A 26,960-nucleotide genomic window follows, 5' to 3' on the forward strand; every position below is an offset into this window, starting at 1 on the left:
TTCCTCAAAGAAGTACATTAAGAAAGCAATGAGTTAACAATCCCTTTTGGCTTCCACACTACAACTGCTTACTCCTTGACTCAACTGTGAAGTTTAACCTTAAGCACAGGCTTAACTAAACAGAAGGCCCTCAAGTAAGTCTGAGATCTTCTTTGCAGAGTACAGGATGGAGAATCATTGAATAAAACCCACAACATATAGCAAGTATTTGAAACCAGTACTACTTCTACTATTACACATGAGACATAGATCAGCAGTAATTGACAATGGCTACATTTAGTAGCGCAGGTTATACAGCTTGGCTCTGTGGCTTACCATTGTCACCAAAAATCTTTTATTTTCATCTACTGCGCTATACTACTACCCAAAAAATTAGTTAAAGGTATGACTTTTCTTTATGTCTGTCTTCCTAATGCACCAGTTTTACTTTAGACCTGCATGACTGAGTTGAGTGTATTTAAATTACACCCTTTTGGCATAATTCTGCTGACAACAGTACTATTGCATAAAGGACACATTTGACTGCTACTGCCCAATCCTCATCAGGTAATCAGGTAAAACGCAGCACAAAACAGTGATGTTGCAACACATTCAGATTACCACACATGCCTGATACAGCTCCTACATCCAATTATGCCAGACAAAGAGAAGGTTCTGCATACAACCTAGTTAAATTAGAGCAATAAATATTTCTAAATACTTCTGGTGCCAACAATACCTTATGGAGGATGCAGTTAATTTTCTGCCCTTCATATATATCCTGGGCCTGATTTTGCCTTTAGTTGCACCAGTGTAAAAGTGTATTATATTCAACCAATGTAGTTTTAATCGTTCTTCACCATCATCCTACTCCAAAAGTTAGAATCTTGTCTCTTTTTCTTCCTATAGGAAGGTACATTAACAACAAACAACTGACACTAAGAAGAAAGAATAGGGCAGTTCTGCTTCTCCCTTATGCCATTGCTGTGGCTATAGGTGTGGTTCCACAGTAAGGCAATCCAGTTTAAATCCAGACTGATACAGGATTTTTCCCTCCTAGCTGTAAACACCTGTGCCCTCCCTTGAGCTGGCCACTGCAGCTGTGTGGAGAGCTGGTCCAGACAGCTGATTTGGCCAAAAACCTTTTTGTGGGGCCCTATTCTTTTACTAGATGGTTTTCTGGACAAGTGCTAGTTCCAGCTGAAGTGAGGATAATAGGTGGACATGGCCAAGGACAGGACAGATAATGGCAGCTTACACACAGATTAGCCTGAACTGCCATGAAACGATTTCCTTATACATAAGAGGTTTTCACGCTTGAAACAATTAAACAATATTTGACGACAGAAGGCAATCGTGTTTCTGAAACCTTCCTTCCACAATTTGCAAGGCTCTGTTCCACAGCCATAGCCATCACTCAAATAACTGCCTTCATCAGATACGAGCTTTAGGTCAGAGTACATCTTAAGCCACAACTAGCTTTCATTTTTCAGTTAATCGGCACTCTAAGTCAAAGGCTTTTCATTACAGCCTCACCCTATTTTGGCTATTCTGCTTTTGCCCCCATGTAGTAATGGATGGTCTCATCGTTCTAAAATTGTCACAAATTTTAATCAAGCTGTGAAAAAGCTAAGTACTGTTTTCCCACATTTAGAAGCAGCATGAGGAAAGCAGCTTCACAGAAGCTAATTTTCTGAAAGTATAGAAAAATCATTGTCAAAGCTAGTCAACTTTGAGCCTTCCGTGTCAGCTAAAAATACACATCTCACACCCAGTGATGGAGCGCAGCAAAGTACTTGTGTAACACCATAATGAAAAAAGACACTGCAAGAGCAGCCGCTTCCATCACCAAGAAGCCTTCAAAATACCGGGAAGTCAGGCGGTCAGCAGAGGGAGAAGAGAACAAGTCCAGAAACTGGTAACATTGGACTGCAAAGCATGTTGTTTTCATTAATCCAGAGCTGCCCAAGGCCTGCAAAACACAAGCTGACTGAGGAGATTTAACAGCTTTAACTGTCTGAGCAAACTTCTTTGGTTAAGTACATTTCAAAAGCACAAGTTCCCTGACATTTCAACAAAAGATTGAGGAGTTTCTCTGCACAAAGGCTGGGATTCTGCAGGAAGAAATCCAACCATTTGGGACACAGTGACCTCTCCGCTGATCATGGAGGCAGCCTCAGTGTTATTTTTCAGTTTCCATTGCTGGATCTTTTCCTTAGATATCAGGAACACTACTTTATTCACATTTATCTATTTAAAAAGGAATTTGTATCTAGATTTGTGTCGACAGTGCCAGCATCTGTAGGAGAAACACATACACTGAGAAAAGCTTCTTAAAGAAGACATTGGGTTAAATCAATATCTCCTTGGTTTGTCCAGAAAATAAAATTTTGATTAAAAAAAAGAAGGTTAAATGAAAATTTTCAGCACAGTATATGAAACACTTCAAAAATGTATTCTTATAGCAATTAAAGTAACAGGCAAAGCTCTAGTCTGCATTCGAGTGCTTTTTATTTGAGCTTCGACATGGAAACAATGTGAGTCAAAAGGGTGGTGAGTTTTTCTTGGGGATTTTTTTGGTGGTGGTGGACTTTTTTTTTGTTTTCTTGGTGGGTTGGTTGGTTTGTTTGTTTTGAGATTTCCAGTAACCAAACAAGGAAACCTCTAGGAAATTTGACAAGTTGCTTTACTGAAAAGGTATAAAACATGCAACTAAGTTCATCACTACTCAGCAACTGGAGAAGTTTAAAGGACAATAGGAAAAGAACAGCAGTGTTACTTAAAAAAGCACAGAAACTCTTCTGAAGCTTCAGTGATAACTGAGCCAATGAGAGCAAACATGATACAGATGGCCCATGTGAAACGGCTCTGAAATATATCTTAAAAATAGGACAGCAATAAACACACTCATCTACGGTCAGGAGACAGCATCAGAGCTGACATTCACCATAGGTGAACTAGAGCTAGATGAAGTGCCACTGCTTACTTAGATGGCATGGTACGGTTTCGCAGGAAGGACACGGGCTACCTAAGGAACACGTACTTTACCATCTCCTGTAGATTACCTCAGGATTACCTATAGAGTGAATTACTTTGAAAACTGAAGTATAAAAACCATCTGAAAGGAGAAAAGTGAGGGATGCATATAAGCCAGCTGTATTCTGTTTTCTTTTAGTCGAAGAAAAAAATAAAAGGACAGATTCAAAGATATCCCTGGAGGTCCAACAAGCATTAAAAAACAAATATAAATAAATGTAAGTATATCTAAAGCACTCAACACTCATTTCACAAGAGATGCGTCTGTTTTTCCTTTAGATGACTAGCTCATAAAGTACTACTATGCTTCAGGAAGCCACACAAGGACATCACATCAATTTTTAAATGACTACAGGCAAATTTATGTTTTGCCACATGGAAAATTTGTCAGAAGATATTCAGATTGATATTTTCAGAGCCTACTGTCACTACAAAATATCAGCAATCCACATTACCACAAATGTTCAATTACACTAAATATATGACTAATTTCTTATTTGATTGACTGGCCACACAGGCGTTCCTTAACATCAGATTTGTTACACCTACAACAGATGGTGGTACCTAAATTGTTTGCATTTGGTAACTTAAAAAAGTGTTTCTTTTGTAAAAAAGGGTTTTGTAAAGGGAAGTAGGTTTCCCCTTCAGATCTCTATAACAGTTCTCCAAATATTATGCTCTCTTTCATTGCAGACATATCCAGGTCTGATTAATTCTACACATGCAAAAGGATGAAATAGAGGGCACCTGGCTGTAGTACTGACTTCCAAGAATCTAGCCCTTGGAAAGCGAAAGAATTTCCTGAAAGCTCACGTCCTTATAGTGCTCTAAGTAAAGCAAACCAAACCAAACCCCACAATAACAAAAAAATGAGGAAACCCCTCGACACTCCACCGAGGTAACTCAAACTGCTGCCATGATGCAAGGCTGAGCCATTGCAGTGAGCTGCAAGGGAACCCTGTCTAGCAAGGGCCCTTCAGAAGAAACCTTGACCAGCTGGGGCAATGTCTCAATGACTGCATCTCTCAAGAACCACCATTACAGCTAGAAAAGGCATTTCAAGAACAGGGTCATAGACTGGGGGGGTGAACGTATGACCAAGGGCATGGTTTTTCACACACTTACGATATACTCATACAGCAAACCAGCAGACTGAACTCCAGTTTTAGGAGATTATTTCTGTGTTTCTTTTGTCACTTTCCCATGACAATGGAGTGGAATCCAACACTAAGATATCTTATGAAGCAGCATCAAAAGAAAAGCATGAAATTAATAAAGTACAGGGATGGTTAGGTGATACTTTAGCAAGTAGTAAAGACACATAGGAAACAGCACAATGGTTTTATTTTAGCTGAGCCATGCACCACCAAAACCTAAAGAAACCCCAAATGCCAACATCCCCTTACCTACAAATTAATGCAGCATACCCCTAACCCTTTGAGGTTTTTTCAAGCTGCTCCTTAGGGCAAATGCTCATATTTCATTCACGAGGCTGCTGAAATATAGATAAAGGTAGCACTCTTAATTGGAAACCCTACTGGCCTGAGAGATGGTGAACTATGACTGGGTTGCAACTCCAGTTTTTCACTCCTTACTTCAGATTATCCTTGACCAAATCATCAAAACCTAAATCTATGTATGCACACTGGGGCTCTCCTAGAAGGTCACCCATTTCTGTGGTAAGAAGAATCAACATGTTGTTCTGAGCCTGTTGTTACACTGACCTCTTCCCTCAGAGCAGCACCTGAATGGCTGTGATTGGGGTCTTCACCACTTCAGCTTTCATGCCTTAACCTCCAGGCAAAGGAGCTGAAAGGTGGCAGTGCAACATGAAACTACATACGCACTAGCTGAGAACTAGCAAGTAGAAAGAACAGCACAGAGCTGGCCGGGGACTAGTATTCAAATGCAATGCAGAGAATTTAAATGATGTTCATAAAGATTACTTACTGGATTTTCAGCCACTCCACTTGCCAAGAGGAGAAACTACTCCCTGGAAACTACGTAAGAACTGCACTTAGAAGAAAGCCAGGGCAGCATCCTGCTGATTCCCACGTCTGTGGGGCTCAGCAGGGCCACTGATGTGCATTGGACAGTATCTTCACCACCCTGCAAAATGCATGACCTTCATCCTCTTTCAGCTTCGAGTACAACTGATGCACCGCTATCCCCCATTCTGGATTACTCAGTAAAAGCTCAACCAGATCTATCTACCACCTCACCTATAGACCAGCAAGGAAGAGGGTGGAAAAAAACAGATAATTTTAAGAGAAGGGCTTACATTATTTACATCTCCTTCTCACTGGGTTTACAAAAGCTTAGCTCATAGGCATTCCTTTTCATTGACACAGATCTAAACAAGAAAGGAAGTATCGATATTTTTCAGACAAATACTGAGGGACAAATGTTCTTGTGTCTTCAAGGGTAACTCCACGTTGGCAGCAGCACAGCAGGGAAGCCCTGAAGGGCAGATCTCTCCCCTGACACGAGTAGAGCACGGCTGGAGCAGAGACACATACGCGACCTTAATGCTCTTTGGGCTACATATCTACCCTGGCTGGACACATGTTCCAGCAGGAGGACAGCTGCTCAGCAGGGTCCACAACGACTGCACAGGGAGAACAGGTCTTCCCATCCCATGAAGCAGAGAGGTGAACAGTGGCCTGCTCTGGGAGGCACGTTGCAAAGTGCCTTTTCCTGAAGCCCAGACAGCAGTACCTCAGAGCTGGGTTTCAAGGCAGAGTTCGGTTCTGCAGCCCCTTCTCACCCGTGCAGTCCCACTGAAATAAACAGGGTTGCTTAAGCAAGTAGCTGCCACTCAGAACCTGTCACCTTTGGACTCAGCATAAAGCTTCCAACTTTGAGGATTACCAGTTTTGTGATGATTCGTGTAACAAACTCTGTGCAGCAGCAATACAAAAATTCCCATATTTTCTTTTTTGTTTTTTTTTTTTTTTTTTAGGCACACAGCAGTGAAGCAAGCAGAAAGCCCTCAGTGTATATTCTCAGCTCTAGGCGAGAGCTTTCTTCCCTCCCTTCCACCCTCCTCACCATATTTTTTAAATTTTTTTTTTAAATGTACACATTGCATTAAACCAAGGTAAATGTACATGATAAATCTGATCATAACAAGGTAATTTTTTTTTCTTCTTTCTGTTACTGTATTGGGTCTTTAGAAGCTAAGTTGTTTTATGAACACCACAGCAGGAGCACATTAAAACTTTAAAAGGTAGACAAAAAGAAACAAACAAGCTTGTAAATTTATTAACTACTGATAATTACTTAAGTTTAGAATCTGTCATACTTCTTTAGATGCAATATCACCTTACTCTTCACATCCCACCACTAACTCTAGGTGTCCCTGCCTGTGAAAAAGGAGTTCCTTAGTAAGAAGGCAAAGCCTGGCCATCCATTTTCACCTTCATCTTTTTCCAGAGTGCAGAGTATTTGTGACAACATTTGGATTTTTCATTACTTGGCATTTAAGACTCTAGTACTAGCTCTCTGATACTCCATTAACTGCCAGATAACACATCATCTGACAATCATTATTATTTTAAAGGAAATCTGCTGCAATCCTGACCTCTACTATTTTATTTTACTTTTTGTAATAAATACAGCTTTGGAAATTCATTCATATTTGCAGCCTAAAAGCTTTGAAAGTGCGGTTTGAACAGTGAAGAGGCTTAAGACAGAAGATATTTCATATTTCATAGCCTGGGTTTTTCATCAAATCCTTCAGGGACACAACCATTTGGGCTAGATTCCTCCCTCATCCCTCCAAGCCCTTCAACCCACAAAGTCCACGTCCCAGTAGCTATCCCAGTTCAGATCCACGGCAGCAAACAGGCAAGAAGTGGATGCGAACAAGCCATGGCTGTGACGCTTCCTGAGGTTTTTCTTTCAAATTCTGCCAAACAAACCAACAGTGGCCATGCTGAAAACCCCAAGACATTAGCATGCTTCCATAAAAGCATGCAATTGATAAAACTACATGCAGGTCACCCAGTGAAGAGCAATGTTGAATTAGGGAGCAGAATGGGCTCTTTCATAGGGTTTTAAAAGGCTGTACACTGAAGTAAGCTCTCTGCCACACTAAAGCTAGAAAAGAGTCTTTAAGTACTGGGTGGCATGCCCAACTCGAAGCAACCGACCGTCTACCAGGAGAACAACATTTTGCATTTATTTCAACTAAGCTTCTTTTCTGATTCTTTACTGATTTTTTGACATCACATGGGTCACATTATTCTGAAAAATACAGAACCAGTGAAAACTGAATCCATCACTACCGCCACTGCCTGGTAAGCCTGGTCTAGGAGAATCCAAATCCTGTGCACACTCCCATACAGGTTTAAACTTCGAGGCTTTTGATACAGCCAAATGAAATGGACCCACCTACTAGCTCCAATTCTCTTGCTTCCCTCCACAGATGCAGAAGACTCAATGCTTTAAAGATGTAAATCAACAATTAAATAATCACCCTGCACTCCAAATGACCAAAACAAATATGTTTCCATGACTTCCATGAACAGAGATTATGTTTGTCTATTATTTCTCTACCTTCCAATGAACTGCAACAGTCACAAACCCCCGAATTATCTGTCCTTTAGACACTACAGAGAACAAGAGCTCAAGGCCTCAGAACAAGACCGCAGAACTGATTCAGTGCATCAGTTCCTCCGTATTAATGGAGGACCCATCTAACTCAGCAGTGTCTACCAATATTTCAATACAGTCAATTCATACTTATCTGCTAGCACCTCTAGGATGGCAAACACAATACAGGGGGTTTTTCTTCACCTCGCTGGTGCACTAGTGTACTAATACAATGGAGTATATAGCACATCAGTGTCCTCATCAGCCCAGAAAAGTCTCCTTCTAGTGCAGGCATCATGAGGTCAGCTGCAAGTTACTTTCCAGAGGGCATTCTGAGGACAGTACTAAGGCTGGGGTGGGTAGCTTCCCCTGGGATACAGTTTTTCCTGGATAGAAATATATACACAGGATGTGTCAGATTGGCCATGCATGCTCTGTGGAGATGCTCTCTGAATGCAGAGAACAGTACACAGACTTACAAGTATCCAGAGATAGGCGTATACTACTGCTCTGACTGGGCTGCTTCCCCGGCAAATGTTTGGCAGACTTGGATTTTTTCCCCTCAGAGAAATCATGTTCGGGCAGAAATCACAAGCAGCCCGCCCAGCATACATGGCAACCATAAACCTGTCCAACTTGACCAGTGTTATGAGGCTGTGTGCCAGCAGTCCAAGCAGGGTGGAAGAGGTAATGCAAAGCTTAATGGTATACTATTATTAGGGACCTGGGGAACACAGCTGTGTTCCTAAAACTGGTGTGGGTGCCCTACGTACATCCCAGCTATGTATGAGGGCACACATCAGACACGTGCATCTGTGACCTTGATTTCCAAGAGGCTGGTCTCCCAAATCCAATTTGGCCCAACTGAAACTGGGTGTGCAAGCATGGAAAGCACACGGCTGTAAAGAACAGTTATGAGTGAGAGCAGCAGGAACCACTGAGTTCATGTGGTGAAGTTTTCCCCTTTCTCTCCAACATCTCTTCCCTGCACTCTTCCACGCATGGGCACAGCCAGTTACGAAGAGGTGTGCCAGCACCTCGGGGTCTGTGCTGTGCCTCCCGAGACAACGCAAGAGTCCTAATGGGAACATTTGAGAAGAACCTCATCTGCCCCGCCTCCCGCCAACGCTTTTACTTGGGATTGATGCTGGTTTACTATCTCTTTTCTGAAACAAACGATAGACCAGATTTTCATTTGCAACTTAGCGACTGATTCAGGAACACACTTCTGATGTCTGTTAACAATGAACCTAGGTGCGTCAGTGCTTTCCTGAACTGGGTCCTTCCACAGTCACAATAAGCCAAAGCAGGAGGTGGTTAGGGAAATCAGTATCATTGTGAGATACTGCATTTCTTTCTTTTCCATGGTTAATTACAGAACTGTAATAGAACATGTATTTATTTATTTGAAGAAGGATGCTGTAATGGTGATCTATCACAAGCTGTGTTATCTATGTAACAGAAGCTCACTTTGCAGCAAATTTAAATACTAACCACACTGATCATCACACTAAAGCTCCTGTAAGACATATTTCATTATCTTCCTCAAAGGGCATTTCAAATATGATGCAGCAGTTCTACCCTACAGAGAGACTAATTAAATATAGCCATCTAGTTACTGTTGTACCAGTGAACCTTAATTACCCTGCAACCCTTTAAAGGTTTTTTTGGGAGACTCATTCCAATACAGGGTAAAAAGCAGGCAGAGCTTCAGGTAACTAATCCCTACCCACTGGAGGCTAAAAATTACATTAATCAGAGGGCATTTGGATAGACACATTGTTTAAACAAACAGGAAATCAGTCAGATCTGTTTTTCTGAACATTTTTCAATTGTTTTCAGACCACTCTGAACTACTCCAAAACTGCATTAAAAGGAAACTTATTTGCTCATATTTTGTATCCTTTTCCCGAGGAAAGAGGGAGGACATTAAGCCTGAAAAAATTTACTAAGGTACCACTTACACTTAATTTTGAAGCTACCGGGAAAGGTTTCTAAGGTGAGGTGCGCGTTACAGCGAACACATCACTGTAATGCTTACAGGATAAATCATGCAAGTGCAGCAATAAGATTAAGAAGCAATGACATAAGCAGCTTCTCTGCAAGAGATGTATGCTTCATGCTTTGCTCTGAGGCCAATGGGGCTTCAGGGTACTGTTGAGTCAGTAGGTAAAGGATGGAAAAAGAACCTTTACTGGCTTTTATAGTCACCACTTTAGCCAATATGAAGAACAATACAGAGAAGCTCTGTTACAAATAACTGCTAGTTCTCCAGTCTCTAAAGAAAGACAACTGTGATGCAGACTTCAGAAGGGAGGACAAGTCCTTCAGAGAGAGAGCATCCCCCTTACCACACAGAATGGCACAGAATTAAGGAGAGGGATTCCTAAGGGAAAAGCATCAGAGGACTTTGTCAGAAGAAACCGGTCAGCACTCAAGGTTTTAGTTTACAGATGAGAATAAAAACTTTTAAGGATACACAGAAATACCTATGCAGTTGTGCCACAAGGTACAAAAGATCTAGCAAGAAAAAATATCTTTGATTCACATAAAACTCTCTGTCCATTGAGATTTATAGAAACTGTTCTGGTAATGTTCTACGGGAAGTAATGTGAGATATTAAATTAAAAAAAAAATACAGCCCTCTAAAACCCAATAAGGAGGAAAAAAAACCCAGCACATTCAATTCTAGCACAGAGGAACATCTTTCTTCAGTCCAACAATCTTCTTTTCAGGGAAAGAAATACGTCTTGGTGATTGAATCCACTTTGGCCATTCTCCCCCTTACTCCACACATACCAGGTCTTCCCAGAAAATCTCTTAATCCCTCCCAAAATTTGGAGGGAAAATTGTTAGCAAATACTATTATTAAGCTCACTTATTAAGGCCACTGTGATTGGAGAAAGACATAATAGAGGTTCCCTCTCCACCACTCTAATCTTTCTTTCTGTATGATTTCCAGGTCTTTTGCGCTTCCTCCTCATGGAAAGGACATACATGGAAGCTGAAGATGACTTACCCTAGAGTCTTCAGGGCATGCCTGAAGACATGCCTTCAGGTCTTCAGTCTTCAGGGCATGCCTCAAGACAGGGGAAGGACAACAGATATGTTCTTTTGTTCATTGAATGACATATTAGTTAAGGGGCCACACTGTGAGCAGCAGCAATAATATCCCTCCCACTCAAAAAAACAAACAGATGAGGGGCATCTTGATATGTAGTCCTGGATCTTTTTCTGAGATAGCAACACCAGCTAAACCAAAACATGAAAGCTGATCTAAGCTACTAAGAATACCTTCTTCAAGATCCAACCCACACTTGCTTGCCTAATCCACTTTAAAACTCTGCCTTAAATTCAGTGTAAAATTCTAAAAGGGGTAAAACACTCCATTCCCAAAGGCAAACCACCCACAACATACCATGCAACCAGGGAATCTGGATGTGCACTAGTGGCTATGCACACTAAAGCTCTATTGCACACATAAACCTAACCTCCTAGTTTCACACAAGTGAACAAACAAGATCAAACGTGTTCCAATGTAGTGACAAAAAGTTCTATGGGAGGTCAGATGTTTTGAATGATGTGTTGCTAAAACAGCTCTGGATTTTACTATGGCTAATACTGTCACTCTGTCCACTTCCTCAGTACGTCCCGCTACCCCTTGCCAATTGTAATCTTCTTCTTCCTGTTACGAGGTTTAATGAAAGTCAAGTGCCTCCTTATTCACCACACTGATATAGCTGAAGTGATATTTTATTTTAGCAGACAGAGGGAAAGAAGTTTAAAAGCAGACTGTATCTCTGAAAAGAGATAAGCAAGCAGGTCCTACATTTTGCTCCCTCTCAACTCTAGGCACTACTTTAAATTGCAGTTGGCTACAAATATCAGTAAGCATTGCCAAAAGCCAGAGAGAAAATTATAACCCGAAATAGCTACGATGAAGCAAGGGACACCTATCACTGCTCCTGGCCTGTCTACCCGCCACTGACTTGGGTAACTGAAAGGACAAGCACACATCTTTCAGAGCGATCCCCTCTGCTGTCCACTTTAAGCCTTTTAACCTCATGCTGGTTAACAGATGGTCCCTGCATGCTCGTAGGGCTGCTGACACGTATTTCTAGGTATATACACCGTCACTTAGGTGGGTACCTGCTAAGATCATGTTTCTGCTGCCTAGGGCAGTATAAACTGTGAGCAGCTAAGTTTAGAAAGCCCTGCCATTCTTTAATGGTATCACATGCCCTGCGTTGCCTTGATCTTGGTGACTCTTTCCCCCTGGTTTCCTATTATGCCATGAAGCCTGTTAACAAAAAGCTGAATTCCATCTGTGTAATGATACTTCCCCACCAAACATTTTTGCCACTCTCCCCTTGGGTCTCCTTTAACACTGACAAAGCTGTTACATGCACTGCTTGCAGAGCAGAAAGCTTGCAAGGTTAGACCCCAAGGTTATTCAGTGATGCCCATCTTGTTTTCTTTACAAAATAAACATTATTTATGAACTAATTTGTGGCAAAAATTATTATTACAAGCAATCTTATCAGATTCATCCCACAACCATTTGTTCTTCTGAGCCTTGAGATAAGACCAAATTACAAATTGAGCCTTATTGATTTCTTTTTGCCTTATAATTTTAGGCTATTACTTTACAGGTTGTTAGTTAAATCCAGTTAATTTTTTTATTATTAGCTTTGAAATGCTCCAAGATTTTGCCAGGCTTCCACATAGAGAAAATTAAAATGATCAATTGCTTTCCATTTATTTTTGGCTGTTTCGACCTAGTAAGTAATTGTGGTAATTCTGAGACAAACTTTTAAAATTTTTTTAAAAAACATTCATCACACCAATGAAATCTAAAAAGACCCTTCATGTGTAGCGTAAGTAATAAGGAATGATGAGCAGAGAAGGTGATAAGACAAAATGAAATTGTTCATGAATGGATGAACATGCCAAATTGCTTTAAATATAAACAGGGACTACTCATTAGCAGCTTATTGCAGTTTATTCCTAACTCTCCACCTCAGTATTTTCAATAAACCACCTTTACCCACAACGACCCGAAAAGCACTCACTAAGCAGAGAGCAGGAGTGATCACCGCTCTGGGAGATGATTGCCTTAACTGGGCTCATGGCAGCACGGGTAGATTACACAGCCCTCTATCAGAGGTCCTAAGGACACAGGGTGATCATTTAAAGTGATAGTTCCCAACTTACAGCTTTAAATGTTGGTATGGCAACTCTCCCAACCCAGTAGGGACAGCCTTCAAGATACTGCAGGCCAACATATTGCTGCTGCCAGCATACGTAGCCCCGATAAACACAAGAGAATGGAACAGGCGGCAGGAAAAGAGAGATGCCAACAACAACAACAACAAAACCCTACAGAAGGCAGAAGCCGAGAGCATCGTGTGAGCTATTCAGCTCCAGACCTCTTCACCAGCAGCCTGCACAACATGACCTTTACGCCCACACGCTCCCGCAACGGAGGCTGAGCATGGGCAACAGCCACTCTCCCCCAAACGTTACAGATGCCGCACGCATCAAGCACAGCCACATCGAGGTCTCTGCATTTGTTTCTAGCACTCTTCTAGTACAAGTAAACAGATAATTAAGCAGAAGAAAAAAAAGTTATGTATGAAAACTGTACTATTATGATCTCAGCAAGGAAAACAAAGGGCCATCACAGATGTCAGATGGGAGTAATCTCTTTCTCAAGGAATACTGCAATATACATATTAATTTCTCATTTCATCCTAACTGGGGGCATATTTTCTATTCTGAAGGAGATTCCTATGGCTTAGTGCAAAGCTGTAGCAAAATGGGACTAGCTTGAGACAGACTCTTTTAACTTCAGGCCATTTCTGATGGCTTAACACTGTCGTAACACTTCACTGACTCGGGTTTTTTGACTGACTGAGGATCGTTTTTCCCAAGCACACACACCCCAGTCAGTTTTCAAATCTAACCATCAGTAGACTCCTTGCCCTTTTATCCACAGAACAGAAATAATGACACACGGGCAGACAAGAGCCACACTCAGAACAGGTCCTCCCCAATTTCGGGCACCAAGCTTGCAGCAGGCTTTAACTATTTCCAACACTCTGGCAAAGAATTAGATTTAGCCTTGATTAAATTTCTCTTCCATTTTAATAATGCATCAACTATTTAATTTGCTTATAAACTATTAACCAGATGTCTGTCTGTCCAAGCACTGTAAGCACTAACCATAAAAATGATATTGCACCATAAATTATGCATAGCAGGGATTTTCTGATTAACTGAAACACGCGCCTGCCGTTGTTATGCATCGTAGTTAAAATGGCATGTGCCCATACAGTACATCAGCATGCAAACACTCGTCACATACTTCCCCTATCTTATGTACTTCACAACCAGAATGAAACCACAGTGAGTCTGGAGTACAGGAAAAACACAGGCATTTAATTTTCTAACTCCTCCTCCCTATTTTCTTGCTGAATTTGCTCCTCATTAAATCCTTCTTTGGACATCGTCTTCATTTTGTTTCTTATAGATTGAATTGTAGTTTCAAGATACAAAAATTATTACAAAGTCTGCAGTAAAGGCAATAATTATCTTCTTTCAAACATTCAGTAACACTGGCACCGCAACAAAACCTAGGGAAGGCAGCCATGTACTGAGGGTCAAGCTATAGCCTCAGCATATCAATATAAAACAAGACCACCAATGTATTCTAAATGAAGGCAACAGAACTGCATGATTATAAATGGTTATTGCATGATTATAAATAATTTTACCTGAAAATTATTCTGAATGAAGAAAAAATTTCAGTTGACTATATCAACAAATTGTATTACCGTGTAAAATACATTAAATTAACATAATTAAAATGTTAGAACTGACACCATTTGCACCTTATCCACAACAGATACATTGTCATGAATATTTGTCACCAAGAAAGTGTGAGTGCAGCCAAGTTTTACTTTGCTACAGAAGTATATTCCACACTGATTCTATGGTCTAAAGTCTAAGCAAAAGAAACAACTGCTAATAACACAGTATTTCATTAGCATTGACATTCTATATTACCTGAAAGCAGACAGCCCAGGACATTCTTTCTGCACTAATGACTTTTGTCATACTGCAAAAACTTACAAACTTTAAGACTGATTCTGAAGGCACTTACATGCCTAGCTGTGATTATTACTGTGAGTAGTCCCAATGAAACCAATTAGTTGACTCAGAGTAATTAAGCATTAAAGCTAATTATACCTGTTATTGAGAATTAGGCCCTTTCTTTTTACTACATTTTACAGCTAATAATTCTGAACAGAGATGCCAGTTCTGACAATTTCATCTGAAGTTTTGGAAAAATGTATTTTCCTGAAAGACATAGTTCCAAGAAAAAAACTGTGGTTCCTAATGAATCAAGAAAAATAAAAGGATTTTGCAGTGTCCCAGCTTGCAGGACTAAACTTGGTTGTGTTACCCCATTAAGCACATTGAGCAAAAGACAAACACAGAGACAACTTCTTAGTCGGGCACATTCCAGCACATCAATTATCTTGAAGAGACAGCTTGGCAACAAAGCACTATGGCAGCCTTAAAACCACACGCACTGCAGACAGCTGCAAGAGGCATCAGGTCTGCATATTCCAGTCCCAGAGCAAACATGCACCTTCCTTACATCCCTCTCCCATCACGATTGTTCCACAGCAATGCAGGTGCCATCAACTGCACGGGTACCAGCTGCCCCCCATCACAGAAAGGTGATGCACATGTGCTGTGCCACAAGAATGGTTAAAATGTCAAAGCTTTCTGGGTTTTTTGACCAATTCCTCCAACACATTCAGCATTCAGAGAAACTGATCATGTATCATTTTCCTCTTGCCAGCTCCACCATTTTGACTAATAATGCCCCTCCCTTCAAATTGTCCCCAATTATATTTGTTAACTAAAGCCTGCATCAACAATTCCTTTTGGATGACAGCTGGGGAAGCAGGGCCATCTCCCCCCTTTACAAGACTTGCAGAACCTGTAAACTTACTCCCACCTGGCACTCGCTGAAGGTCAGAGTCTTAAGCCAAAGCTCTCCAAAGCCAAGTACAAGAGTTAAAACCTCAACTGCTGTTAAGGCCTCTTCCCTCAAAGCAGACCATTTACCTGCCACATACGATGCTGATACAGAGGTGCTTCCAGCTGCCCCACATAGCCCTGGCAAGGGCCGGTTGTCTCAGGGGGCAGACTCTTGCCACTCAGTCGGTGGCGCTCAGCTGGGGGGATTCGCTTCTCCTGGTGCATGCGCTCATGCTCCTGGGGTTGGAAAATAGCCACGGAGTGAGTGACGGGCACACAGCCAAACTCTAGCTACACCCCAAGTTAAGCAGTGTTAAGACTAACAGTCATTGTTCACTTAAATTGCAGGCACAAGTTTTGGTAATGTAAAGCTGGGTGGCAAAGGAGGCCAGCTCTTTGGGGTCTTTTACCAAGGTATTAAGAAATGCTTTGCCAAAACCAGTGATTTGGCTTGCTAAGTACGAGAGCATCTCCATGACAATAATCTGAGGGAGTGATTAGAGCAGAGAGAGAAAGTGGAAATTTTCCAAGCATGCGTTTTTACTAATCTTTCTCCAGAAAGAAATAAATCCTCCCACACACATTAGAAAGCCTACTACTGCATATTTCTCTCCCCCATTCTCCAGAGCCCAATCTTTTCTACCTGAAATTTTAGCCACCATAATTTAAAAGTATTTTTAAAAATACAAATATGCACTTCAGATTACCTCTTCAACATCATCTCTAATCTGTGCTCCATAAATACAAAGTAGTTCAATTTCTTGTATCATTTTAGGGATTATTTATTCTAATCATGAAACCACACAGAGTATTTTATAATGGATATACGCAAACATATGCTGGATAAACAGAAAAGAAAAAACACAACTCCAAATGTGATACAATTTCAAACGACTGCAGAGATGATTAATTGGGTTACTGTACTAAATCATATGTAAGGATGACTGGGGCAAACTCAGAAACTTCAAAACCAGATTTTTAAATCAAATGGTGGGGTTTAGAGAAAATTAAAAATGGATAGGATGGAGATTTCCTACAGAAAATCCAGTCAAGTCATGTCACTTTCTTTTCACCTATTTAGAATTTACTTGCCTCAGTGAGCTGTACAAATACTATTTCTTATCTTACACAGTGACAAAACAAAGTGCACAACTTTCTCCCTAATCACTGCAGAAAAATGTATCATATCCTTCTAGACAAATCAGCATGTATGTGGCTAATACACATGACATTATCTTTCCATTAGAAAGGAAAATCATACGTCATTTTACTCTCTGAAAAGTGTTCAGCACAGCTCTAAAGCTATATAAAGGAATCAATACAGCGATACAAACAATAACAGTAAGGCAGCCTACCATGAAGGCTGTAAGAAGCACTAGGGCCCAAAAAGAGTGTAGAAGGTGCTAGGATGGTGAAAATGGAAGAAGCTTTTGATTTCAACTTTGTGGCCGGTTCAGTGTGCGGAAGTTCCCGCGTATAAAACCAGCAGTCACCCTTTGTGTCCTGGCTTTCCCCCACCAGCTCTGCACCACAGAAACAGCCGACTATGAATATTTCCCAGCTCGCTAGCATTTGTCTCTGCCATTCAGCAGTTTCTGCCAGGATCCTCCTCCCTCTTTACACCCTATGAATTAATTCTGCTTGCAGCAGCACTAACACAGGCTGCGTGGGTTTTTTTACTCTCCCCAAAGTGAGTTACCCGCCACTGCTTAGGAACAGTACATGGTACCGAGTTCGCTTGCCTTTCTAGACACAAGGACCTTTCTTCTGTACACATGGCAAAAACTGTGCAGAGCCACTCAGTCCTTTCCCTCCCAGCTTTGCTTTCCCAGAACACATTCCAGGAGAACATGTGGCTCCATACCACAAACAGATAAAACATCTTTCATCACTGAAGGGAAGCAGAGATGTACCTTTCTACAGCCTGGCTCAGATCCCTGGCTGAAGTCAACAAACGACTTGCATCACTTGAGGATCCAGCCACTTCGGTGAGACTACTGAGTGACTTCAGTACACCTAAAATCTGTGCTGTGCTCCAGGGCCGAGCAAGCCAGCTGGGCTCCGTAGCTAGCACAGGCTGCACCATCCCGCTCGGGTCCGCTCTGTCGCTGCCTCTCCCTCCCCACCCTCAGGGCCCTGGGTCCCACACCCCTCTGGCCACAGGCTTCTGTTTGGTTGCACCACCGGTGCACACTTTTAAGTCGGGGTGGGCGGGGTATATTCACATTCAAGAGCTCCCCTCACTTCACAGCATGGAAGCTAAATATATTCTTTCTGAAGGAAAAGCTCCCTTTGCTGACCCCCTAGTACAGCTACTGCAGTCGTTCTGGTCTTGCACCTTCTCCAAGGCATTGGCTTGCTTTCTCCTTGAGTCTCCATTCCCAAGTTAAATTCTAAGTAGACAATCAGCCTTGTTCAAACAAAGACTGACATTTGGTGACCTGCCTGAATGATCTCAGGAAGGTCCCATGGCAGCTGAGGTAAAGATGACTTCTTGCACCACTTAACAAGAAGCCAATCTGCTAGAATCAACTTTGCAAAGGATTACAGTACAAATCTTACTCTCTTTTTCAGCTAGGAAGGAGTAAGAGTATCTGCCTCTGTATAAAAGTACCTTCAGTAGTGACTGACACTAGGAAGATCAACTCACTGTGGTAGTGCCCCCTCCCCTAACAAACATCGGGAAAGTTCTGACAGGGATTCCACAAGCAGCTGCACGAAGGGGGAGGCAGAAGAAAAGCTCACACATCTTGGATCATTCAGTGAGAGTTTTAAGTGGTCTATTTCCTTACCAGTCATCAACTCTGCTAATTTATCAAGCTTGAAAGCTTCCTATCATGTGTTGCCATTTTAATAATATTCTGTTTTGCAACAGTAAGTATAGAAATGGGTCAAAAACCAGTAATAGGTCAAAATCTGTAAAAAACACCTGAATTTGTCAGCTGGCACAGGACCATGAAAGGGATTATGCTATTGGACAGCTATCACAGATGGAGGCCCAAGTTTTCAGAAGTAATTTGGGATTAGCCTTTAGATGCCCGAATCAGAACGTTAGAAAGACAAACTGAAAACTGCTTTTAAGAAGATGTGTGTGAAAAGCCAAAGATGGACGTTAAGAGGTGGAGCCACAACAGTGTGCTAATCATAACAAAGAAAACGAAAGATTACCACATGAAAGTGAGAGCACATTCCACCTTCCTCTAGCGTCACACTGGAGTAAGTATTTCAGAAAATTAAAAAATTAATTTCTGTACACGGACAGTATCAAATAAGCAAAAGGAATTCACATCTGTCTATGGTTTTACAATGTTATGTAGCTACATTAATTTTGGCAGAAGAGGTAACTTAAATCCTTTGGGAAACATTATCCTCTTGATATGAGCACATAACTCAGATTAATAGGATTTGCATATGTATAACAGTAGGGAGAATAACCCTGAGTTTGGAAAAAGACTTTATATTTTAATCAGTTTGGAACCATCAGCAAAAAAAAAAAAACATACCAGGGACAACTAATTGAACAGCATTTTTTAACTCGTGCTAGGTAATAATTATGAGTTAATTGATCAACATTTAGAAACAAACATAATAAACAAGTATATTTTGGAAAATCAAACAAAGCAGAACTGTTAACATAATCAAAAGAGAAGGGCACATAAAAATTGCACTGTTAATCTCTTATAACTGTGGTGTTTTTACAATCCAGACCAAATCTGTGCCATACCCAAACCGTATAATTGACTCTGTGTATGCAATCTCTCAGTTGTTCAACAATACAGATAACAGCAGTAATGGTATAATTATAACTTAGAGCTGAAGTAGATAAAAACGTGCTCGTTCTTAACTAGTGGTTGTAATTAAGAGTGGAGAAGAGCAGTACTCGCTGCATCTGCTTATGTTTCATTAATAAAAGTGGATTTTAAGTTCCGGTACAGCAAAGCAGCTGCACGCTGCATCCAAGCCCTGACCACGTCCTGACAGAAGACAATGACTAGGGAACGCAGCTCGACTGGTAGCAGCTGTAGGAAAAACAGCTCCGTAAGCAGTGGCTGAGCAGCAGCTGTAGATACGGAACGCACCAAATGGAAAGCGAGCGATAAACACGTAGGGAAGAGGTCATTTCCTGTGCCCCAAGCATCACTTTAGTTTCGACTGCATCAACGGGTTGAAGAAACAGCATTGCTTCCCTTCTACCACCCTCCCCCTGCCCAGGCAAGGCAACACACGCACCCTCGTGTGCACACGTGGGCTGCCAGCCCACGAACAGCGAGCGGGAACACGGCCAGGCGGGACGGCCCGCTCCCAGCCCCGGGCGGAGCGGCCAGCGACCGCCGCCAGCCCGGTGCGCTTCAGCACTAGGGGCGGCGGACAGCTCCCGCGGGCTCCCGGCCCCCGCGCGGCCGCAGGGCGGCGCCAGCGGGGCGGCAGGCGGCCGCGCGGGGCCCCTCCGCCGGACGGGCAGCACGGCCCCGCCCCCAGCCCCGCCCCCTGCCCCGCCCCCATCCGCGGCACCGCCGGCAACGGAGCCGCACGGGAAGCCCGCGGGAGCTCAGAGATAGCAGTGGGTTTTCCCACACGTAACTCCCCCCCCCCCCCCCAAATAAACTCAAGAAGTCACACACAGTTTCAGCAGCACGCCCCACACCGCGCAGCACTACCAAGCGCGGGCAGAAGTGGGTACGCAACGTTCCCTGACAGCTGTCCCCTTGGAACCAAGAGTGCCCGCACGCGGGCGGCTCGGTGTGCACCTTCCGAGCGAACCGAAGCGTAAAACCAACAGCTCGGCGACCAAGCGGGTACCAGTGGCACGTTTCACTTGCTTTTTTGGCTCGCTCAATGGTGGTTGCTAAGCAATTTTCTTTTTTTTTTAAAAAAAAACCTCAAAACTACTGACTGCCAGATGGATTAACGACAACACACGCCTGCACTACTTACAACATTTTTCGGTTATACTTCTTGATACACCAGTACTGTTTCTTTTATTTGTTTCTTTTAAGGGAATTCCATTCCCAGGTTTGAAAGTAAAGACATAAACTGAAGAGCACGAGGGAGAGGGGAGGAACAGAAAGCAGCTACGTGTAATGACCAAGTTGTTCAGCGGGTTGCAGGAAAGCGGTCCCTCGAGACTTGCACATCCTCTGGGACTTGTGGCAAAGACAGCACGCCGAGCTCAGCACGGAGATGCGAGGCACCAGGTGACCTGAAGGTGCCTTGCTCTTAACTGGTTTACCTATTTATAACTACGTGACATAGCATTACTGGTGACAGCACAAGTCAACGCAGGGCTATTTCAGCAGTCAACCAACCATACTCAGCCTCTTCTTTTTTACACCTTGCGCACAGCGATGCTCTTTCCATTTTCACTCCCAGTTCTTTAGAGCCGAAACCTGGCTTCTGGCACTGTCTTCCAGGCTGTGCCCTGGAATGCCACCCAACTTACCTACGGCTTGGTAATTCTTACGAAGTCATGACCAGAAAGAAATAATGACCCGCCGTACGATGTAACCAACCATTCCGTCAATGGCAAAACCAAACTGCCTATTAGCCATTACCACGGGTGTAATTACAGTGGGGATAATGGGAGGGGATTCAACTCCATCCCCAAATGGAGGAGAAAACACATCTCTGCCGTCTCCAACTTTCTGCCCCCTGAGAGGGGAGGAGGAGGGATGGGGGAGACTGCAGCATGGCGAGCAGCAGCTCCGAGGCAGCTCTCTTTCCCTCACAGCTGGCAGCGAGCGGACAGGCTCAGCATCAAAGACCATAGACACCTGAGCCATCTCGCGCGCTGCTGGTGGGAGTGGAGGGGGGCCACGGCAGAGTACCCCGGCTACAGACCCTCCCTCACCCCCCGCTCCATGGACAGAGGAAGTCTGGTTTGGTGCGGAGAACCAACAGAAACAACTTTCTTTTCCTCTGTTTTTGAGAGCAAGTAACCTCTGGTGTAGTTTAGTGTTGACAGAGCCCATGAGGAAAGCAAAGGTCAGGGAAGGAGGGAAAACCACAGGCCTAGCAGGAAAGAAACAGGATAGTCACCACGTGCAGGATGAACTGAAGGGGACGGCCGAAATCTCAAGGGAGCCATGAGGAAGAGGTGGCAGAGAGGAAGGAGCAGCAGCAGAGAAGGGGGATGGAAAGGTCGGGTAGAGACCGGCAGGAGGAGGTGAGCGTGGGGAGCTGGAGGTGCGCTGGTAGAAAGTGTCGGGGTGAGCGCCCACCGAAGAGTCACCAAAAGGCGACGCTGAGACAACGGGGGCCCTCGGGAGGCTTGAGAAAAAGCGGGCAACGCCGGTGCAAGTTTCCTTCCACTTCTGAGGCACAAACCCCTCAGGGGAAGATGGCAAAGAGCGAGAGGGGGAAGAGACTTGCGAAACGACAGGAGTGACCCCAGCAGAAGCCGGCGAGGAGGGGACAGCCCAGAGGTGTTGCAGGGAAGCGGTGCCAGGCTCTGCGGGCCGAGAGCACGGCGCCTTGGGAGAGGAGAGGCTTCGAGGGGCCGAGCGGAGAGAAGCAGCCGGCACCCGGGCGAGCGGTGCGGGGTGAGGGGCAGCCGGGCCCGGAGGAGGCCGGGGAGGTGCGAAGCAGCGGGCGCCAGGGCCGGGCTGCCAGCGGCCCGGGGTCCCGCCGGCGCTGGCGGGGAGGAGGCCGCGGCGGCGGGGGCGGCCCCCCCCCTCCCTCCCGCCTCCCCCCCGCCGCCGGTCCCCGCTGGGCCAGGCGGGCCGCCCCCCCTCCCCGTTCGCCGCGCCGAGCCGCTTCTCACCTGCGCCGAGGTTGAAGGAGATGCGGGCCTCAGCGAGGTAAGGGGTGTCGCTCTTGGAGCGGACGCGGCGGATGGGTCTGCGGTCGATGTCCTCCTCGGAAGATGCCGCCATTAATGTGGGCACGGTGAGCAGCGTGGCCCGGCGAGCTGGCGAGGGGCGAGCGGCGGAGCGGCGGCCGGGCGAGGAGGGGGCGGCGGGGGCGGCCGGGGAGGGAGGGAGAGCGGAGAGGCGCGGGGAGGGGGAGGGGAGGCCGGGGAAGGAGAGAGGGAAAGGGAGAAAGGAGCGGAGGGAGGGAGAGAGGCAGGGAAAACCCGTCAAGGATCTGCGGACGGGAGCGGCCGCGGCCGCCCTGCCCGCTGCCCCTGCCCACCGCCCGCCCGCCCCTCCCGCTCGCCTCAGGGGACCGAGCGGTGTTCCCCCCCCCCTTCCCCTGCCCTGCCCTTCCCCCCGCCCAGGAGATGCTGAGGTGCAGGGTCCCCGCTGAGGGGACTCCCCCCCCCCCAGCCTCCCGCCGAGCACCTCGGCCTGGCGGAGGTGCCACCCCGCAGCAGGCCCGGCACCTCCGGCCCTGCCTTGGGCACCCCTGAACTACTCTCTGCTAGCCTGGGGGGGTCATGAGACTCAAAGCGTTGCTGGATGGAGACGTGGTGGGAAGTCTAAGGTCTCATCCCTTCACCTCCTGGCTCCTTCCCGCGTTGGCGTCCCGGGGTTTTGTGTCCTGGGGCAAACCAGAGCGGTGCGGCAGGCCAAGCGCTCTGAGGTGCCGCGGGGACCGAGAAGCCTGCGCTAGGTGTTTAACACTGACTGTCACTAAAAGTCTGAGACTCGTCTTCATCAGTCACGTTGGCAGGTCTATGGAAAAAACGTGACCGTAGCCAAAACCGGTGACTCCATTCTCCAGCTGCAAGCTGGGGACGGTGTTTTGCTGCTTCTCCCCTGTTCTGCCTTCTCTGTTTAGTAATCAGTTCTTTATGTAGGTGTCCTTTCTGAGCCCACGGGCGTAGGCTGCCTACCACGTTAGGGCTCCAGTTTTGGCTGGGACCTCTAGATGTTAGTGTCATACAAATAATTAGAAATGCTATTTTAAAAAACAAAACACGGAAGTACTACATTAAAGGAGAGTTACACAGTTAAAATATGTGCCGAGGAGTGTACTAGTTAATGTCATTTAATTCAAATTTTTTAAAGCAAACACAGTCTCCTTAAAGTCACTAAGTTGTCAGTACTTCCAAAATCTTTTGTTTTGGTCAACCTCAGTGAGAAAAGGGAGCAGGGAATGCTGGGGCTCGGTAACTCTGAAGGCGCTGATACTAACATTAGCTGGCCTGATTCTGGGGGGACAGCTCTCATACTCATTCCTGCAGAATCAAGAGTTTTCTGTTACAATTTTGCCAGTTAAGCCTATAGAGGTTTTCGGGGCATGCTGGATGTTCTTCCATGGCTTTAGCTGAAGTCTGCTGTTAGCTCTAATCTCTTAGTGAATATTCACAAGAACTTTCATGTTTCTGGATGCCTGGAGTGGATAAGATATAAATACACCTTGTTTGCAAAGCCATTCTATTTTGCTCTGATCTCACTGGCTCACCCTAGCTAAACCAGGGGAAAAACTTTAGTACTTGCAGGAGAATTCTGAAATGTGCAGGTGCTTGTATTTAGACAGCCATGACATCCTTGGATGTCTGGTGAACCATCACGCCTGTGCATGAGAACGTACCATCTGGTCCATGTGCATCTCAAAAAAAGTCCGTAATTAACACCATATGCTGTTTGGGGAAGGGGTGGTCTTACCATTATCAAGGTTGAAGCAGATCCTAGCTTCTTCCAAGTAAGGGGTGTCACTCTTAGACCGGAGTCTTCTGATGGGTCTCCGGTCTATGTCATCCTCAGAAGATGCTGTCATCAGAGTGGGCACGGTGAGAAGAGTTGCCCGACGAGCTGGTGAGAAAGAACGAGTGAAGAGCGAATAGCAGGAGAAAGGAGAAATGTAAAGGGCAAGGAAGAGGGACAAAAAGAAAAAGAGAGAAAAAAAGAGAAGAAAAAATCACTCAATGGAAAAGAGGATCTGTAACAGGTAGTAGAAGAGGCTGTTTACTGTAAGGTCCCTGCTTCACGTGCTGCAGAATTTGAGGGCTGCACAGAATGATGCCAAGAAAAGAAAAGATTGCTGTGTTGTGTGCCCCAAAGATATGGGTTGTAGCTCTGCTCCTGCCACAGGTTGCTTGTTCAAAGTTCCTAGTTTTGCCACTTAAACCACTCTTTCCACAACTTCTCCATAGCTGCAGTCTCTTTTTCTGAATACTGTTTTTGAGGCTGTGATGCCTGAGTAACAGTAGTATTTAAATGTTAGCTTAGTTTGCAGAAATCAGTGGAAGCTGTGCTTGGTTCACGTGATGTGATGCCTACAGCAACTATTCCAAAACTCAGTTTCTTGTTGTCTTGATATGGGCATTCAGAATTAACAGCTACTTTTTGCGCTCGATTACTTTATGTCTTAGTTCCATAGTTTCTCCCTGTGAAACAGGGAGAATCATCATTTTCTTTCAGTAGGAATTTCATGAACATATAAATTCATTAGTATTTATAAAGTATTCATATACTTTAGTGAAGCACCGTTGAAAAGCCCGCGAGGAAATGAAGATTTCTATCTTCTGAATGGCTTGGGGCCATGCTTTCAAGGAGGAGAAAGCAAAATATTTAATACTGACTCATTAAGTGAGCACTGCCCACTCCATGCACTGATGAAGCAAATGGTAGGACAGTAAAAAATTACTGTGTCATCATGCAATTAGAAACCGTATTATAATACACATTTATAAGGAGACGGAATTAGTGTTGCACAGGCAACCTTCATTCTGGCATTGCCTAAGTATTTAGCACTTGACCTTACAGCCTTGATAATGTCCCTTTAATGCAGGTGGTTTTTCTGTGAGATGTAATTATAAGTGGCTGTTGAATGCTTTGGGTGCTGAGCCTATAAATTGCAAATCACAAACAGAAGAGCCTCTATAAATATATCCATCTCAATTCTCTGAGTAGATAAAGATTATCGCAAACGCTAAATGAGATCTGGCTGATCACTGAAGGCATGAGCACCATGCACAAGTACCTTCTCAGTGTGTTTTTTTCCCCTCCACCTCATACATAGCCGGACAGAGAATTTCAACTTGAAAACCCGTCCTTGCCCTTGGAGTGGGACTATTTGCATTATCTTTCATATGGGACCCTGTAAGAGCCTAGGAGCCTACACTCTGGGTATTTCTTGTTGTTTGAGCATTATCTGGCATAGCAGTCTTTATCTTGGGGCTTTTGTAAGCCACCACACTTCAAAGAGCTAATAATGAACTATATTTTCCTGCTGGGGCTGGAGAGCATGACTGATAGTGACTAAGAGCATGTTCTTCAGCTGCTAACTGTGATTCTTTCTTTTAAAAGTTTTTTAGAGTTCCAGATAATATCTGTCAATCAGAAGCCTTCAGATGCCTAAAACCTGATTTAGGTGTTAGGTATGGTAGCGTATAATTAGTATGAGTTAACAAAAGCTGTCATGCTCTATTTTTCACTTTGCAGCATTGTGTAGTTTACTAAACAAGCAAATCTGCATTGCTGAAGGTAACGGTTATTTCTAGTCTAACTTACTGTTTTTCTGATTTAAATAGATTTCTTTCAAGTTTTTGCTCATTTCTAACCTAACATTTGAAATTGAAGTAAAAGCAAAGGGCAAGAGTTGAAATTGATTTAATGGGGTCAACTGTTTAGATTAAGCTAAAGTAAACACTGTGACTAGACTGTAAACTATTACTCCCTTGTAATAGGGATGTACAGTAATAAAGATAAAAGAGAATGGAAAATTTCTGCTCTGGAGAATTTTGTGTACTGCATCATCAAATTTACACTTAAGGAAGATTTATCTGTATATGAAGTCAGCATTGTAAAAATAATCTCATAAAACAACCATGTAAAAGATTTGTCTTTTAAAACTGGCGTGATCTAGCTGTAGTTAAAGTCAGTGAAAGGGCACCCGTGCATTTCAGCGCTGGCTGGATCACTGCACAGGAATCTATTTGGAAAAAAAACAACACCAAGTTGCACATACATTTATGGTAAACAGAGGACAAGAGTGGGCTTTTCTATGTAATTATTAATAAATCATTTTTACCTTTTGGGTCAAAATATTGGGATCTGGCTTGTATTCATTTTGACTAGAGGTAGGTGGATGCTGGAAAATGTTTCCTGGAGTAATCAGTATGTATTACTTTGACAACCATGATTATCTCCCCTTTGTGTATATTACCAAAAGGAGTTTTCAGGAATGACTGGAAATTTTAAGTAAACAAGGGAGAAATTTCAGAGGAAGCTAAGTAAGAAAATCCTAAGATGAGTTCTTACACAGCCACAGAACTGGAAAGTATAGCTGATCACATGCTGACATCCATACAGTGATGCTGAATATTTATGCATGCCATGAATATACCTGTATACACTCTTTTCCTAACCATAATCCATAGCACTCCTTATTACGAGAATGGCTTGCCA

General features: G+C 43.9%; 1 protein-coding gene across 7 annotated transcripts in view; it reads right to left on the reverse strand.

Annotated features, from left to right (window-relative positions):
- The window catches only part of PHACTR1 (phosphatase and actin regulator 1), a 413,139-nt gene that overhangs the window by 291,798 nt on the left and 94,381 nt on the right, over window positions 1-26,960 (reverse strand). For all 7 annotated transcript variants that reach the window (XM_075416933.1, XM_075416934.1, XM_075416935.1 and 4 more), the window contains 2 exons: window positions 24,216-24,362; window positions 22,427-22,573 (listed from right to left, as the gene is read on the reverse strand). In XM_075416933.1, the coding sequence (XP_075273048.1) occupies window positions 22,427-22,573; window positions 24,216-24,362 (294 nt within the window). The remainder of the gene's footprint in view (window positions 1-22,426; window positions 22,574-24,215; window positions 24,363-26,960) is intronic.

This window comes from Opisthocomus hoazin, chromosome 3, assembly GCF_030867145.1.
Source record: "Opisthocomus hoazin isolate bOpiHoa1 chromosome 3, bOpiHoa1.hap1, whole genome shotgun sequence".
In the NCBI taxonomy this organism is placed as follows: Eukaryota; Metazoa; Chordata; class Aves; order Opisthocomiformes; family Opisthocomidae; genus Opisthocomus; species Opisthocomus hoazin.